This window comes from Diadema antillarum, unplaced genomic scaffold (genome assembly GCF_040938485.1).
Source record: "Diadema antillarum isolate AM-2024a unplaced genomic scaffold, OU_Dant_1.0 seq00002036_RagTag, whole genome shotgun sequence".
Taxonomy (NCBI): Eukaryota; Metazoa; Echinodermata; class Echinoidea; order Diadematoida; family Diadematidae; genus Diadema; species Diadema antillarum.
In genome coordinates, this window is record NW_027272688.1 from 199,413 (window position 1) to 216,955 (window position 17,543).

Consider the following 17,543-nt stretch of genomic DNA (forward strand, 5'->3'; position numbering starts at 1 on the left):
ATTTGGATGGATACACTATTTTTAAAATTATCATAGCGGAGGGTACCGTTGTAATTTTTTTTTTTTATACAATTTGACAATTGCTAACAATCCCTCCTCCCAACTTAAATGTGGGGGACTGGCATATAACATGGAAATTATGGCTGTCAATAGGTTTATTCAGTGAAAGTTAGTAGCACTGGAAAACTCATTTAATGCATGGATCTACTAATATTTCAGAAATGGTCTGAATTGGACAGTTCAGGATAAAAGTCTAGGTTTACTACCAATCACTAAATTAAGCTCCAAAAGGGCATATTCTGATGTTCTTTCTTTCTACTGTTCTTAGCAAATTGTAAGGGAAAGACGTGCCGTCAAAACAAATTTCGTATTTTGTTTTCTATTATGTTTTACTTTGTTTTTCGGTGTTTTTTCCTTTGTTTTCTTAATGAAATTTGTCAGTAATTCTGTCTGAACTGATACATGTAATTCATTTTAATCAATAAATAAAAAATAATCACATTTTTATAAAATTTGGCTGAAAGCTAAGTTTGCATTGAAATTGTGCATGAATTCATGTGTCTGAGCAATTTTTGTTCAGATTTGAATTTATGCACAATATCAAAACAAATTTTGTATCAAAAGATGCAGGAGACTTGAAAGAATAAGGTCATGAAACATTGCGATAGCTTTTAGTGACGGAGAGATATTGTATTGCACGGAATGTCGAGGAAAGCCTCCTAGGGCACCACCCCCCCCCCTCAAAATTACCTAGAAAAGAATGGTCATGACGCTACTGCAAAGTTAATGTAACCCTCCATGATTAAACGCATACTGATATGCATTATGTACAAAGATTGTATTCAGTATCACATCTAAGTCTACAACATAAACAGTCAATAATGTCTCACATGTGTATTCATGATGTACTTCTGATGTACATTTGAACAGTGCTTGTGTGAACATGTGTGTGTATGTACGTGTAGTATTGTATGTGTGTTTGTAGGTAACTGCAGGCATATTGAATCAGGGAGGTAGTCTTTGCACCTCCCATGATAAATTTAGAGGTTGAGTCTTCAACTTTACAGTCAATATCTTCAGTACAGTACCAGATACAACACCACGAAATTGTTATCACTAATTTGACTCACTGCAGAAAATCCCAAGTACTCTTTAATTTCACAAAATCACTGCATCACCTCATACAAAGTTTGAAACTACCACAACATCATCACAACATAATGTTGTTACCAGTCAAGTCATTATGTCACATTACCATACCACACCAATTCAACTCAAAAACAACTTCACAATTAATCACATACATGTACACACTTGCATGCACACTCAAAATACAGAAACAGTGTACTGTATACGCTATAATTTTCGCGTACATAAATTTTCGCGAATTGCCGCTGTCACACATTTTCGCGAGTGGTTAAATTCGCGATTGGGGGACCAGAGAAAATATGAAGTGGCAAAGAAAGTGTGAATTTTCAACTTACTAGCAAGTAAGAATGATACTAGATATACATGTACACTGCATGAAAAAAACTTACCAAACTCTGCGAACTAGTAAGTTAGAATTCAACATTTTTGAAGTGGTTAAGTCCATCGTGCTAGATTTCTGACGAGTGGTCCCCTTGCGATAATGGATTGGCTCTCTACAGTATTCGTAAGTAGACGTGGACGTGCGTAAACAAGCTTAGCCAGTATGGTCTGTTCGGTAAGCCGTGACATGGTATACTAGTACTGAAATGTTCATATCATCAAGGCAAGGGATTCATTTTGGAAGGTAATATTTTCGCGTGTTGTTAATTTCGCGAATAGCTCCTGACTCGCGAAATTCGCGAAAATAAAACCCACGCGAAATATATAGCGTATACAGTATACCAGTAAAACAAACACACTGCGACACCACAGTCAGACAGCTGCATCCCTGCATTCAGGAACAGAAAATGTTTTTTCTTTAAATTCTCAGCTTGGTGTAAGCCTGCGAGCAGCAAAATCTCTCCACATCAAATTTCATCAAAAATATAGAGGTCTATCTACCTCTCATCTGATTCTACATACACAAAATCTCAAGTTTGATGTTGTGTTTCCCAAAATCTATGACCATCCCCCCCCCCCCCTCAAAAAAAAAAAGGTGAACCAGAAGTATTCTCTTTTTCTAGTTCATTCTAAGGTTCCTCCTAGATTTCTTCACAAAAATATTCTGAATGCCTGTATGTCTCTCCCCCCCCCCCCCCCCCCACCCACCAGCTGAAAACAAAGCCAACAACCCAATATATACATAAGTCCACTGGTGGGACATATTTTTAAATACAGAGATAGAGCCCTTCTTAGACTTTCCTACAATGTGGAAGTTAGAAATAAGTGATTCACAAATACAGCTGCAGCCAGGGCAAATTCTGACACACATTGAGAACTCTGAAAAGAATTGAAGACAGCACAACAGTAATTCCTCTGTATACACTGAGTCATTTATTATACATCACCAGGTACCAATCAAGCTTCATTCTGTACACCCCTGCGGGGGGTAGCCCAAGGTCTTCATGGCCCCCCTCTGCTGCCCTCGCTAGACGACCTACGCCTCCTGACCCTTGGGGTTACGAGTGTAGATGATCTGGGAGTGGTGCTTCACCACCAGCTTAATCAGACCTGTGAGACGCAAGTGAGAGAAACAGAGACACAGAGATAAGACAATGCTTCACACTGGCACTGGTCCGACGGTCCCTGACCAGTAAAAATTGCTCTCGGACCGGTAACTTTTTCTGGAGTGGACCAATAAAAAATGGAAATAGAGGTTACTGGGCAGCCCTGGATGAGAGGAGAAAAATGGACAAAAGAAAGGTGAAAGACAGATTACATGGGACAGAGAAAGATAGAAAGAGACAGTTACAAAGGCACAAGATGCAGAAGACAGAATGCAAAAAGTGTTCAGAGAAAGCATGTGAAACATAGCCACATTAGATGAAGGAAGACAAAGAGAAAAATTTGAGACAGTGATACAGAGAAAATGAACAAGTCATTTAAACAGGTATAAAACATGACGACCAACATCTGCAACTGAGGTAGGAACATTGAAAATATTTCCCACTGCCAAAAAAAGATTTCACAGTGGTAGTTCTACCAACACCAAGTGTGGTGGTTCCGTACCACACTTCTTATTCCTCTTGGCACAGTGCAAATCCAAACCATATCCAGGTTATTGGCAGACAATGCCTGGTGCATTCAAAACAATACAAAGCACAAGCAACAAAACCAACAAACTCCTCACAGAATGATTTTATATTTCAAATTTTATTAGCAATTTTGATAGATGGAAATATACTTTTAACAAAGTTCTGTACAGTCCTATGTAAAAAAAAAACCCTGCTACACACAGGGAATTTTGTATAGCACAAGCAGTCAAAATGTGTATCAAGAATGCATAGCAAATTGTATAGAGGAAAATTATTCTCTGCAACACTAAACTCTGGTACAAATGTAGTTCCCTTCAGTGATACTACATCAAATATTTGACAGGATTTTTTTATGTGTGTGCTTCTTTGATTCGAAAAGCTACCTTCTAGTCCATTATCAGTGCCTACAAGGAACATCATTTTAAAAGGAAAATGAACACAATACTGTTAATTTGACATCGCAGTTTTGACTTCTACACATACAAACTTTACACGCGAGTGGCGAGAATTTCTGACTCAATTCCTTCTCACAATTTGATACAAAGTTTGTACGCTCAAGTCACACAGTTGCTACAGTGATACATCCCTTGAAAATACTTGATCCCTTCTAACCAAAACTTTCTGATAAACCATACATGCGCAGAAAAATTATAGGGAGTACTGTATATCGCTGTTGGAAAGAAAAACACTTGAATCTCAAAATGCCACATGTTCAGGAGAGTGAAAAGACAAAACATGACAGCCAAAAAGCCCTATAATTGGGATCATCTTTCCTTTGACATGCCATGGTGGCTTCACTTTGGGGGTAAGACAGCAAAGATTTGGACAAGGGTAGGGTGACAGCATCACTAAACTGATTACCAGTATCTAACAACAAACCCCAAAATAGTCATTTTCACCAAAACTTGAGATGTATACAAGGTTTTGTCACTCCAACGACGAAATATGATGTCTTACCTTTCCTCAGGAGCTCCTCCAGGGCATACCTAGCGAGGGAGCCGCGGATCTTGAGACGCTCAGAGACCACGGATGGTGTGATCAGCTTGTAGGTAGGGACTTCCTTGTACAGCTTGTCATAGGTGGCCTTGTCAAACATCACCAGGTTGTTGAGCTTGTCACGAACTTTGCCCTTTGACCACTTCTACTCGGGTAATCAAAGCACATGGAAAATAAGAATAATACAATACAATGTTTGTAAGTATAACTGACATACAGGAGATTTAAATTAGTAATGTTTTCTACATGGAGCTAAACTGGAAGACTATCATACATCTGCACAAAGTCATGATTGCATTGGGGCATCAGTATTGGTGATTCTAAATATTCTAAACACTTTCAAGTATCTTTCCTTTTTTGAGCAATTATGGTATGCAATAAACAGAGTGTAATGGATGAGCACTTCATCCCCTCGCTATCTTTTACTTATTTTGTCCCCTCACTAGCAACATAAAAGATATACAGTAATATAGGACCATACTGCGGCAAGAACAAAGAAGTAACAGGTAATGGTTTTCACAATCTATACCAGATAACTTTATCCAATGACAACACAGTAAAGCAATCAATCAAATGAAGCAAAATACACCGCATTCACAAGAATTTGACAATCGATAAGCAAAACAGATGGTAAGTAAAAAGAGAGAGATGAGTTGCTTTGTGCTACATCTCAAGGCAATTTACAATGGTTGGTCTTATAACAAATGGAGTATGCAGAAATAATGCTGTTTGCTAAAACTTGTAAGAAAGTATGGTAACTTGGGTCAGGACCTACCAGTACACACAAAATACTCAGTAAGGCGAGCGTTACACGAAAGATGACATGACCATTATTAACACAAATTCACTTCATCCATCAAAAGAAGATATATCATTACAATCTTCTTCTTTTTATAAATGTGGAGAGTTTGGGTGTTTGAAACATTTTTATGATATTACAATAAACACTATCTCCCTCTGAGTTTACTAGCAGAAAGCAAAAAACAAACAAAAACAAAAACAAAACAAAAACAAAAACAGAACACAAAACAAAAGGCTCTCAGAGACAAAGCGACCTTCTCTAGTACCGGGTACTACAATATTGCACAGATTTCACGCTAGATGATGCTCATACCTTCTTCTTGGCCTTGCCTCCACTGCTAGACTTAGCAGCTGGCTTGGAGGACTTGGACGACTGCTTGGAGTCCTTCTTGGGAGGCTGCAGATTGGACATGGAAAGAGAAAAAAAGAAAATGCTACTGTTGGCTACCAAGGCCATCACTTCATTGACAAGCTTTATGAGATGAATCAGAATTTACACTAAACTGTAACACTATCATTCTGCCAAATATGGACCAAGGTAAGAGAATGTTTAAACAACATACTGCAGGCTAGAAATCACATAATATTACGACAGACTCAACTTTTCCAAAGTGTGCGCGAATGAAGTCCAGTGTTAAGAATCAGGGTTGCCGAAAAAGTGCTGAAAATTGAAAAATACGCCGTTCTGTTACAATACATTTTGCTTATCGCAAGCTCAAGAGTGTGATGGTATCCGCAAAATCACAAAAGATTTAAACAAAATCTCCGCATGTGCCGATGCAGTGGCTAAATGAACAGGGGTTGAATGCAAGTGCTCACTCGCCAGAATTCGGACACCAACGGGTGCCGCGACGTCCCCGATGCAACCTTGTGCCAACAAGGTATGACAAGGCACATTTTTCAGCCGCCTTGTACGTGCACTGACATTAAACGCGCATAGCGCACATTCAGATTCTGGAGGGGCCAGACGGATGCAAGTGGATTATCAAGGTGATATATTTGGGGATTTTGTGAATTCTATGATGTAGTTAAAAAAAAATCAACATTGGGATAAAAATAGTTTAATATATTTTACATTGTTGTAAATATGATTTTGTATGTATTATTTTAGTCATACAGAAAAGCTGAATGGTTATGTCAAGTGTCTAAAAACTGGTGGTTTAGACGTCTACTCTAACCGAGAATAAAAAGTAAGATTTTAGATGGATTTTTGGAGGTGACCAACACTTTCCTGTTGTGAATGATTGTGCAAGTATGTGAAATAATGTGATGTGTGTGTGTTGAGACATATAATTTCCTGGCTTGCGTGCGATAAGGGGTAAGTGTTCAGATTCTGGAGGCCGGCTGAAAACTGGGGGCTTCACTCTAAACTAAATAAGTAACGTTAGTAAGAAAAGTCTTTGATCTTTTTCATACGAGTTATAAATGTGGAATGGCCGGGACAGGAAGGCAGTAAGGAGACCAGCGTACGAGTACGAGTATTTTGATAGTGCCCAAAGCGCCCAAGAATAACTTTCTGGTATGATAAAGGAGACTGGAATAGTGGTAATGTAATGAAGCCAGAGTGCATCTCCACAAATCCTTCACGCACACGTATGACGTATGCACAACACGTGCACATCATGAATGCAGTCCTACTAATGGACGCCATAGCATATACACTAAACACTAACAGCCTACAATCAAAGGAACTCACGTAGCACAGCATAGCGCATAGCCGGCTGGCCTGTGACCACTGCGAACGTGCCGTAGGTTTACATGTAAATCACACGATAACATAATAATAAATATTGATTGCATTTTACAAGGGTAATGGGAGTGTAGGCAAATTGTCTTATTTATCAGATCTTTGTCATTTTGTCCATCACACCTCAGAGCAGTACAAATTTCAAGAAATTTGTGAGAGGTTTACAGTCATACCATGTTCGCGGAGGAAAATGTGCGAAGAGAGAGAGAGAGATTTGATCAGGCTCGTCCTGTTTCTTTTGGGTTTTTTTATTTCAAAGACTTTTTAAACGATTACTGTTTAGTGTAATCTCACCATATAAGGAATTAAAAAGTACAAAAATATTTTAATATGTTTTATATTTTATTTACAAATTTACAAATCATAATTCTCTGATAATTATTTACGATCTGATTACATGCATTTGCAGGACAGGATTCGGATCGGACTCGCAGTTTGGTAATGATCCCATCACTGAACTCTGATCCGATCCGATCCGATTTATCGGGGAGGCGCTGCACGCATACGTCCATGCGATATCAAAAGTCCACGATATTAAAATGATATTAAAATGATATTAAGATATCAAAACTATATTAAAATGATACTGGTGATGAATTTCATTATTTGTTTGTATGTCCCTTCCTTATGACAGAACGTAAAAGATTTCTCGAAAAACTTATAGGAAGTATCCTTTACCTTGTTTAATTCCACTAAGAAAAAGACATTGTCAAACATTTCGAGGTTTTGTAAGGTAATAATGTCCTTTTTTAGTTAGTTACTGCACTTTATTATTTCGTTGGATTTAGTTTATTTTATATACCCTTTGCGTGATTATTTGCATCAGGCAGTGCCTGCATTGTGCGTAATTCATGTAATAGATTTACATTTGTATATAGAACTTCTATGCAAATTTTATTTGAAAAGTATGTTGATATCTTGTATATATTTGTATTATATTTGTGTATACGTTCATTCTTGTTTGAAATTTTCTATTTTGTGTATTTTCAATTGACATTGTACTCCCATACCCCATGAGGGTCGTTGAGTAATAAATCAAACTTCAAACTTCAAACTTCAAACTTCACGCAGTTATATACTAGTACTGTAGTCGCAACGAATCGTCCACGCAGTCAGTCGCAATGAATCGGTACCGAGTGTGACCATACTTTGCTTCAGAGCTTCGAGCTGCTAGCATTAGTAGCAAGTTAGCTGTGCTCCGAGAGCGCAGATTTACTTACTTGGAGCTAGCTGTTGCCTGATTTTATAGTTCAAAACTTTGTTTTGGTACCTTCTCCACTATGAAAGTAAGTATTAATTTTCTGGGCAACATCGATCAACGTTATCGAGCTTGTTTGTTTGGCATGGTTAGCAAACAAACTGGACATTGGCGACACCGTCGGTCCCACTCGTAAGATAGTGTGTTAGTTCAGATAAAATCCCCTACTTGCGATAGAATCGAATCTACAGTAGTACAGGTACTAGACTAGTAGACTGTCTACAGTAAACATACAGGTAGGCCTACAGTTGCAGCTAACGGTTACAGGACAGTGCAGTGTATGACATGGGGATGATGATGATGTTGCATGGCCATGGCACTGTCATTGGTAATTGACTAATGGTTAATGTAGGTCCTACCTACTCAGTATTTTCAAGTAGAGACTAGAGTCTTGAACTTGTCTATGGCATAATATCGCATAAGTTCTAAAAGCCGTTACTTTGGGCGCTTTTTCTGGAATCATCCCGCGACGCGACGTCACATCACATCACACATCCAGCACATACAGACAGCATGCAAGCTGTGAGATTTTCTCACAGCTTGTGCACTGTCTGTATGTCAACATTGGTCAATGTGCTGGATGCGTGATGTGATGTGGTGACGTCGCGTCGCGGGATGAAAAAGCGCCCAAAGGTTAGTGCGTATAGCGGACAGCGGAATTGACGAAGAAAGTGAACCCGTCATACCTACAAAGTGATTAGTTTGCTAACAAACTGGAGTACCCACCTACTCTATCAGTATGGAATAGTAATTTGGAATATATGCACAAGATCAGGTTAGTAGTACTGATTATATTTCTCGTTACGAATTTTTGTAAAAAGATGTCAGACTTCAGCTTCACGAGGCTGATTCTTGCGCAGAGAGGTGAGAGCCGCAGAAAAAAGCACCGAATATATTTAGTCGGATCAGGCCGCTAGGTGCAGCAGCCTTGCACTGAGCGAACCCGCTGGCGCCCATGTTTCGATGGGTCGCTGTGCATCACTTGATTACAACTTGCTTGTTGTTAAAAAAAAAACAGACAGAATTTTTTCTTCTTTTCATCATGGATAGTGGATATGTGTGTGTAACAAAAAATCACTGTGCAAAGTTGCGACAATTTATATGTCAGATGTGAGATGAATAAAAGTGAACAGGGAGCTTCATGAGTTTCTCTCCCCGGGGGCGTCATGAGGCTCTATGCAGGCCTCATGAGGCGGAGGAGTGCTCGTACTCGGGAGCAGGCCTCATGAGCGGGTTTCCCGGACTGATATATAGGCATTAGAGCTATGTACATACTGAATATCATATCAGGATAAACATTTTGGGCATTAACATTTTGCTTGCATTAAGCCATTAAATACATTAGTAAACTAGATATATCGCTATGGCGACTGATATGCCTCCGCCATAATGCATGGTTCTCCTAATAGGTGTATAGTACAATGTCTTGACAATGTGTGATGACAGTTTCACACAATTGGCAAAATCTTAAAATGACAGGTTTGACACAAATGTGCTGAATGTTCACTTTCCTAGAACTAGGTTCAATTGGATGAATGATTAAAATGTCAGAGTGCAGGTATTTGGGGAACTGATGATTTTTACTTGACTTTTGACCCTTTTATAAGTTTATGCATTAAGTAATTTTCAAGGTATTGAGAAAAAGTATAATTTCAGTATCAAATGGGAAAATAGCATTATCTAAACCTTTCGTTTGACCTTTGACCTCACAGTTCCACAGAGAATCACTGTTAGGTAGAACATGTATAAATATGTAAGTTTCATGATGATACCTTGATCTACTTTCGAGATATGGAGGAAAAAGTGCAATTTAGCACTTTCACTTGACCTTTGACCTTTTGACCTTTGGGCAAGAAACTTCCCCAAAAATATATATTAGGTAATACATGCCATACATCAAGTTAAAAAAAAAAAACACCCTTCAGGCATATTGCATTTTAAAGATAGTGATATTTTGAGGAGTTGACCTTGACCTTTGACCCCCTGACCTTTGACCCATGACCCCCAACTTCCCTAGATAATCACTGCCTATCGGTACAAGCATATATACTAAGTTCCATGAAGATACCTTGAACCATTTGCGAGATATGGAGAAAAACATAAAATTTCAAATTTTTTCACAAAATGACCTGTGACCTTTGACCTTTGACCCTGTGACCCTAAAATCCACACAAAGTATTATCCCCCAAGGATATACCCTCATACCAAGTTTGATGTAAAACCACCACACGGTTCTTGAGATATCGACAAAAACAAAACGGGACGGACGGACGTACGGACGGACGTACGGACGTACGGACGGACGGACGGACGGACGGACGACCCGAAAACATAATGCCTCCGGCCACTTCGTTGCGGAGGCATAAAAAAAAAGATGTAAGCCGAGACCTATGTGTTCTTGTTAATATTACTATATTAGTACTAACGTTAGTATTATGTTAGTCTGATTAAAAAAAACAAATAAACAAACAAACGAACCAAACAAACAAAAATGTCAAACTGTGACCTTTTGTATTTTCTGGTTTTGTATTGATGGAAATCAGTTATTACAGGGGAAACTCGGTATGTGAAACGAACACTGCTATAACGAGATATATATTCTATATCGGTTATAACGAGGAAATTTTCCCTGTCCCAAATTTCCTTCCACACAAGTCTATGTAAAATGCTACTCTTATAGCGAGATCGGCTATAACGAAATAACTGCGATAACGAGGTAAATTTTGTGACTTCCAAACAAAGAAAAACATAGTCAATCAAACCTGCTATAGCGAGGTAAAGCAAAATGCCTCCGGTAAAGCTTTTCGCCTGTGCTATCATCTTCCGAGATTGTAAAGCTTGATGCGCCAAAAACTGTCTTGTACACACGTAATCATTTTCTTCAGTGCACTCCAGCTAGCACTGCATGTTGTACGTGTAAGTGTGTGTGTGCGCGCACACTGATACATGCAGAAAATGTGGTGGCACAGCCATACATGACATCATCATGACGTTTAGCAGGTGTGAGGCAATCTGATGCTGTGATTGGCCGCCTACGTAGGGAATTCCCCATCTTCATACACACGCAGTCATACTGTACATACAGAATGTGTCACACACACACACAGCATTGTGCAGACCATATTCAAGCTTTCCACACAACACACACCCATACGATAACCACATACCAATCCACAGACGATCTTGATACAATCGCAAGCTATATAAATTTACCAATTCAAACATCTACAATTAATAAGAAACACATTCTTGACATTGGATTTCCTTGGCGAAAAACATCTTCTTACCCATAAAGGCGAGTAATTCTCTCACACACAATATCAAGTTATCAGTATTGATTGAAATATGATGGGTAGTCCCACATGTGCAAATTGATGTCTTTATGTTATGCCTTCTTTTATGCAGGCCTACTGATGTAACGAGATATCGGCTATAACGAGGAAAATGACTCGGTCCCGACCATCTCGTTATACAATGTATCGAGTTTCCACTGTATTCATTGTTTTGAGAAAGACATCTGTGCAAGGCGTGACACGGGGATTTGGAGACTCATTTTTTTTTTTTTTTTTTTTTTTTTTTTTTTAGTGTGTGGTATGGTACATTGGTACTAAGACCTCTGACTTAGAGGTCTAATGGTGCAATGTAGGTTTACACTGTAGTACAGCAGACAGTCACCAGTAGCAGTATTGCAGAGGGGAGTAACTTAAAAATTCAAGCAACGTCACCTAATAACATTTGACTTATAAATGTAACTTGTACAACTGTACTCCGTACTTGACAAAGAACCCAACAAAACAAAACACAAAATTCTGAAAAGTCTGATTAATGAAGATTCCCACAGGACAGGACACCATGATGAATGAACTTCTTATATCATAAAATGTCATAACTGTCCTTTTGTGTGTTGTGTTTGTGTGTGTGTGTGTGTGTGTGTGTGTCTGTGTTTAGTACTCCTTGTTTCACACTAATTACAGTGACCTTGGAATAAAAAAAACACACATTTGAATACACTTCAGTACATTCTTGAAAATATAAACATGCCGTATGAATAACTGTTTTCTTTCCTTCTTTTGCAGAATTGTCATTGCACAGGGATCACAATGGCATTGCGCACAGGAGTTCAGAGATGTGCGTGGAGGTTGGAGATAAAGCCACAGCAGACCTGGATGTCCACTTCCCACATATCTGTGACTTCAGCTTCCATTCACACCACACAGCATGTACAGTCTTGTGCAAGACTGTCGACAAACTTGTGCTGTCCTTCAATACAAATACATCGTAACCCAGTATCCTGCAGAACTAGTGGGTCACATGACTACTTGCCTGGGAGTGTGCTGGTTTCTCGAATGCGAGATTGCATGTTTGGGTCAACGTACAGCAGATGGAACCACTCAAGGTCTGTTCAAAGTAAGCCTTTGTTCACTGCAGCTGTATCTCTGCCAAGATCATGGACACAAATTAAGGTAGGAAGAACTTTCATGGTCGATCTAATTCCTGTTGCCCTGTGCAGTACTATGCATGATGAACTTCCATCAAAGGAAGCGGATCCTATAACTTTCATAGACTCTGAGGATGACCATGAGTTGTTCCTGGAACAGTTACAGAAGAAGCTCCAAGAAAATCATCAAGGCTCGAAGACCCATGCTGTTTCAATCAAGAACCTAAGACCCCTGGTCAGTAGGCTCTTAGAGTATGGTTGTGAATGCAGGAACATCTCGGCATTCCTGGAAACCAATCATGGCATCCTGGTGGTCAAGTCCGAGCAGATCCTGAGGGTCATTGACTTCCTTGAGGAACTTGGATTGAGCTGGCTAAGACTGCTGAAGGCCCTCAGGGGGAACACTCATCTCTGGAAGGCATCCATTGACCACATGCAGCTTCGTGTTGCACTGCTGCGGAAGCTCGGCTTTGTGGAGGGTAGGTTGCAGAAGGTGGTTGCAGACTGGTCCCAAATCCTGACCCTTGGCAGCACCGAGCTAAAGACAGTGGTCAGGACACTCATGGACAAGTGCGGCTTCACCAAGGTCGATGTAGTAACCATCCTCTCTGAATGTCCCTCCATCCTTGCTGAGAACCCAGATACCTTAGGTAAACAAGCATGAGCAGTTTAGTTAAAGTTTAAAACTGTTTTCAAGTGATTAATTCCAGCGATCGTATACTATTGAGCTTGCTTTCTTTGTGCAGTGGACGTTACATTTACCCGCATAAATATCAAATTGCATACATTTATCATTTATATAGAGGTCATGTGTAATTGATATTTGACTGAAATCCCACTTAGTTTTATTTTTTCCCTTTGTTTATTGACTTATTGCAAAGGGCAAACACAATACAAGCATATGGGGATCATACATCATAATTATGTAATTCAGTTGTAATTTATGTTAAGTTTTATGTATACTTCCATGCAGAAGTGAAATTCCAGTATGTGTACTTCCGAATGGGGATCACCGATAACTCTGAAATGGCTAGGGCGAGGATCTTCAAGTACTCCCTGGACCATCTACGCTGCCGTCACCTCATCCTCGAGCGACTGGGCATTTACGTCCCACCGGACAACAGGGGGCGCTTTTCCAAGAAGAACCCAGCCCTAACTGTCGTGATGGACAGCTCCGACGGGAGGTTCGCCAGCAAGGTGGCGGGGGTCAGTGGCCAGGAGCTGCAAGCTTTTGCGAAAGTTTTGCAGGAAGAGGTCAAGCACGAGAGAGACGGAGAATTGCTGAGTGATGATGACGAAAGCAGTGATGAAGAGGATGATGATGATTCGTGGGAGGATGGATTTGAATTTGACCAGGATAAGACTGAACCCTTTGACTTTGACAAGGTCGATTATTCTAAGAAAAGGTGACACTTTGCAGCCTCTAGACCTTCGATACCACCATAACAGCACTAAATTATCACATGACTGTTCTAAAGAGCAACTGAATGAAGTCGATAATTTAACCCGTTGAGGACGAGTCCAAGTATACTCGGGCAAGCGTCTATGGGAAATGTGTGTTGTAGCAAAATCAAACAGTCCTCAATGGGGTAAGATCAGAACATGAAGGTAGGTATAAACTATTGTCTGTTTGAAGTTTATGCAAAAGAAAAAAGAATGTATCATTCAGGATGAGACTGGAAGTGGCAATGTTGATTAAAAAAACCACAGAAATGTGTGTCACTAAATATGCGTGCAGGTATGCATACACAAAAGAAAAAAAGACAAATAGATGTTATTATATTTTTGTTCTTTGTCTGTCGAACATTATACATGTAGCCTGCATTTGGCAGCTTGTGTTCAATTTCCCTCTGAGAATAAGCTATGCCAAGGGTACAGTGCACTCCTGTTAGAAATGCTTCGGCCGATATTATCGGCCCTATTTTGATTGACAGATTACTTCAAAGGCTATGACACTACCACTCTATAAACTCATTTGTGATTGGCTGACAGTGTAACGAAATGATTTCCAGCGTGAAAAAAGCTTCCCCACCTTTAACCAATCAGGAAAGCTTTCTCAAAGTCCAAGAAATTGTGGTGGCCCCGCCCATGTTCATTTGTATTCAGACTGCAATGTATTGTGTACAGTTTTGCCATGTGTGGAGAACTTACACGAATCTGTATATGTGGGACTGTAATAGAGATCGCCGCGAGCGATGAAAAGATCGTACACGTGGGTCAATTTTCATCTATTTTATCTAAGTCAAAATAGTAAAACATGAAGTGAAAACATTCAGATTAGGGATTTCAACATCTCTGAATTCTGTGAAGGGGTATAGTTTCAGTAATATCGGCCTCATAAATGATCTGAAGAATAGATGAACACTGCACATTCGGTGCAGGAGTTGCAACTGTTTTACTCAGCACTAACATCAGTGCAATGGGTCTCTAGTTAGCCGGGGCCGGCGGGGCAGGTGTAAGGAGCAATAGGGTTACAGTAGCTTCCTGCTGGCGGCCTGAAGTTGTACAGTCTTGATGTTGGGGTATGTTTGACTGTTTATTATTATTATATGATGAAACCGTCACTATGCGAAACTTTAGTTCAATGCAGGTTTATCATAAAGAAAATGACTGCTGTGATAGTTAATTCTGTTTCAATAAGGAAAGTGCAGAAAGTCGTAGACTAGCATATGATGATCAACTGGAATGCATGGACACTCCCAACGTCTGAATATTATCAATAACATTTTTTATCCTTAGATTATCTTATCATTATGGCATTATCATTGGACAAGATTAACATAAATTTGAAAGGAAAAAGCACAATTCAATTTATATTTTCAGCTTGACAAGATACAAACACACTTTGTCTACTTTCAGGCCAACATCACTCACAAAATCAGAAATTACTTAAACAAACACGGTTATAACAGAATTTTGGTTGCAACAAAATGTAAGAATTCAAACCGCAACATTATCCACTCTATGTTTTTTATTGTTCAGTTGTTTGGTTATAACGAAGTTTTGATATAATGAAAGAAAACTGCCGGTTTCGGGGACTTTGTTGTAACGCAAGTCCACTGTATTGTGTTCAGTGAAAGCTCCAATTTTGCACGCTGAGATAGTCTACTTGCAGTTTGTTTATCTCTTAATGTGGTATTCCTGACGTTTGGCATAAAACCCCAGCTTTCCCACTCCCATCTGAGGGACCTGCAAGGATGTTCCCTAAATCCCCAGCAGGCCTACGTGTACAGTGGACTTGAAGTCCTCTGGACCTGCAGTTTTCTTTTGTTACATCAAAGTTTTGTTGTAACCGAACAAATAAACAATAAAATACATAGAGCAGATAATGTTGAAGACTGAATTGTTACTTTGGTATAACTGTGTTTGTTATAACAGGAGTACACTGTAATGGAATACATGTGGCACAGCGAAATCCTGCCCAAGAGTTGTAAAAAGGGAGATGTAGACTGTATATTTACTTTCTTGATCAGAAATTTCTTTTAAAAAGGGGTGTTGTTATCTCTTTCTCTATGTTCTGAAAGGGCGTAAGATGCATGGCATGTGTTCTGGATCTGTGCGTATACTTTTCGTTATACAGGTACGATGTACTTTATACATGAGATGAGGGGAGGGAGTGCCTGTATTGAAATAGGGTGTTAGAATCAGAATTTGAATGAAGAAGGGGGCATGAAACTTCACTAATGAAACTTTTTGATTTTGGCAAGATGTACACTTGTATGTTGCATGAAGCAGTAATAATAATAATGATAATAAACCATATTTTTAGAGCACATACATATATTTAAAAAAAAAAATTGTCTCTATGCACACAGAAGGAAGGAGAATGAAGAAGTACAGTAGATGAAAATGAAAAAGAAAGAGAGAGAGAAGAGGAGACAAAACGAGATGAAAAGAGACAAAACTGCGACTTACAGCTAAAGCCTAGTCTAAAAAATGTGTTTTCAAAGACACTGAAAATTATAGATATTGTATCAACCTGCTCAAGATATGTGGGTAGTTTGTTCTATAACTCTGGTATCTGCAGCTGCTACTTAAAACAACCTTGCACCATAAAAATTTGTTACTATTGTGGGAATGTACTAAAGAAGTTTAAACTAAGAGCGAAAGTCTCTTGCTGGACGATATTTCGTTATCTGCTTTAAGTAAGTAAAGCCTTGTTCTTGCAAACACATCTGCATTTACCGCGATTAAATTCTTGAAGTCAATCCATTGCTTTACTGGCAGCCAATGCGGTCGTCTTAAGAATTGGACTTACATGTATATCGTTTGAAGCAATAAATAAACTTTAATGCAGGGCTCCACACTAACTTTTATTTTTGGTGGCCCAAAGGCAAACATCCGACCTTTTTTGGTGGCCCGATAAGGCCACCAAATTCTTCATTTCTGAAATTTTGGTGGCCCGACATGCGTTTTTGGTGGCCCCGGGCCACCATTAGTGTCGAGCCCTGTTTAATGAGACAAAGATGAGAATGTTATGGCTGTGTCATTGGTACTGACTGATGCGTCGTCAGGGAACCACACAAAAAAAGAGATCTCACATAGCGATGTCATCTGGTGTGGGCTCTACAAAGACAGGTTGCAGAATTTTTCTGTAATATTTGACTTTGTGTGTTAGAGTAAATAAATTTTGCAGTGGTTATTAGTGAAAGTTTCCAATGAACATGGTATTCTTGATACACATCCAGCAGAAAAAAATAATGACTATTTTTTTTTTCTCCAAGAAAATTTAAAATCAATTGAGGATGATGCATGTCTGTTATTATATCTAATAGAATACACAGAGTACCGGTATATGAAAAGCAGAAATGCTTGTACAGTATGTACAGCAGAAGGTACAGATGTACATTGTATGTACACTGTATTTTAATGCTGTCTAGAAGGTACTGGTGTTGTTGTTGTGAATTCATATTTGAATATTTGCGCCTTTATGTTTATGAAATCAATGCTTCACAAAAAAAGAAAAAAACAAGCAGTGTGATGTGTGTTTATTACTCTGGTTTCCAGACCCTTAGGCAGGGCTCCACACTAACTTTTATTTTTGGTGGCCCAAAGGCAAACATCCGACCCTTTTTGGTGGCCCGACTTGCGTTTTTGGTGGCCCTGGGCCACCGGGCCACCGTTAGTGTCGAGCCCTGC

General features: G+C 39.3%; 2 protein-coding genes across 2 annotated transcripts; one reads left to right on the forward strand and one right to left on the reverse strand.

Annotated features, from left to right (window-relative positions):
• Window positions 1-2,440: 2,440 nt before the first annotated feature.
• LOC139713706 (small ribosomal subunit protein eS25-like) lies at window positions 2,441-6,908 on the reverse strand. The gene is made up of 4 exons (XM_071625411.1): window positions 6,882-6,908; window positions 5,275-5,358; window positions 4,122-4,305; window positions 2,441-2,640 (listed from the first exon to the last, which is right to left on the reverse strand). The coding sequence occupies exons 1-4, from the start codon at window positions 6,882-6,884 to the stop codon at window positions 2,567-2,569; spliced, it is 345 nt and encodes a 114-aa protein (XP_071481512.1). The 5' UTR covers window positions 6,885-6,908; the 3' UTR covers window positions 2,441-2,566.
• A 5,261-nt stretch (window positions 6,909-12,169) lies between these two features.
• On the forward strand, window positions 12,170-13,825 carry LOC139713699 (transcription termination factor 4, mitochondrial-like). The gene is made up of 2 exons (XM_071625404.1): window positions 12,170-13,054; window positions 13,378-13,825. The coding sequence occupies exons 1-2, from the start codon at window positions 12,313-12,315 to the stop codon at window positions 13,812-13,814; spliced, it is 1,179 nt and encodes a 392-aa protein (XP_071481505.1). The 5' UTR covers window positions 12,170-12,312; the 3' UTR covers window positions 13,815-13,825.
• Window positions 13,826-17,543: the final 3,718 nt, after the last annotated feature.

What these genes read in the sequence shown, in the direction of transcription:
- LOC139713699 (XM_071625404.1), top strand. Translation starts at nt 12,313, where the DNA reads ATGCGAGATTGCATGTTTGGGTCAACGTACAGCAGATGGAACCACTCA. An exon ending in TGAGAACCCAGATACCTTAG is followed by an intron (nt 13,055 to 13,377) that starts GTAAACAAGCAT and finishes ACTTCCATGCAG; the next exon opens with AAGTGAAATTCCAGTATGTG.
- LOC139713706 (XM_071625411.1), bottom strand. An exon ending in GAGGCAAGGCCAAGAAGAAG is followed by an intron (nt 4,306 to 5,274) that starts GTATGAGCATCA and finishes TTACCCGAGTAG; the next exon opens with AAGTGGTCAAAGGGCAAAGT. An exon ending in GGAGGAGCTCCTGAGGAAAG is followed by an intron (nt 2,641 to 4,121) that starts GTAAGACATCAT and finishes TGCGTCTCACAG; the next exon opens with GTCTGATTAAGCTGGTGGTG.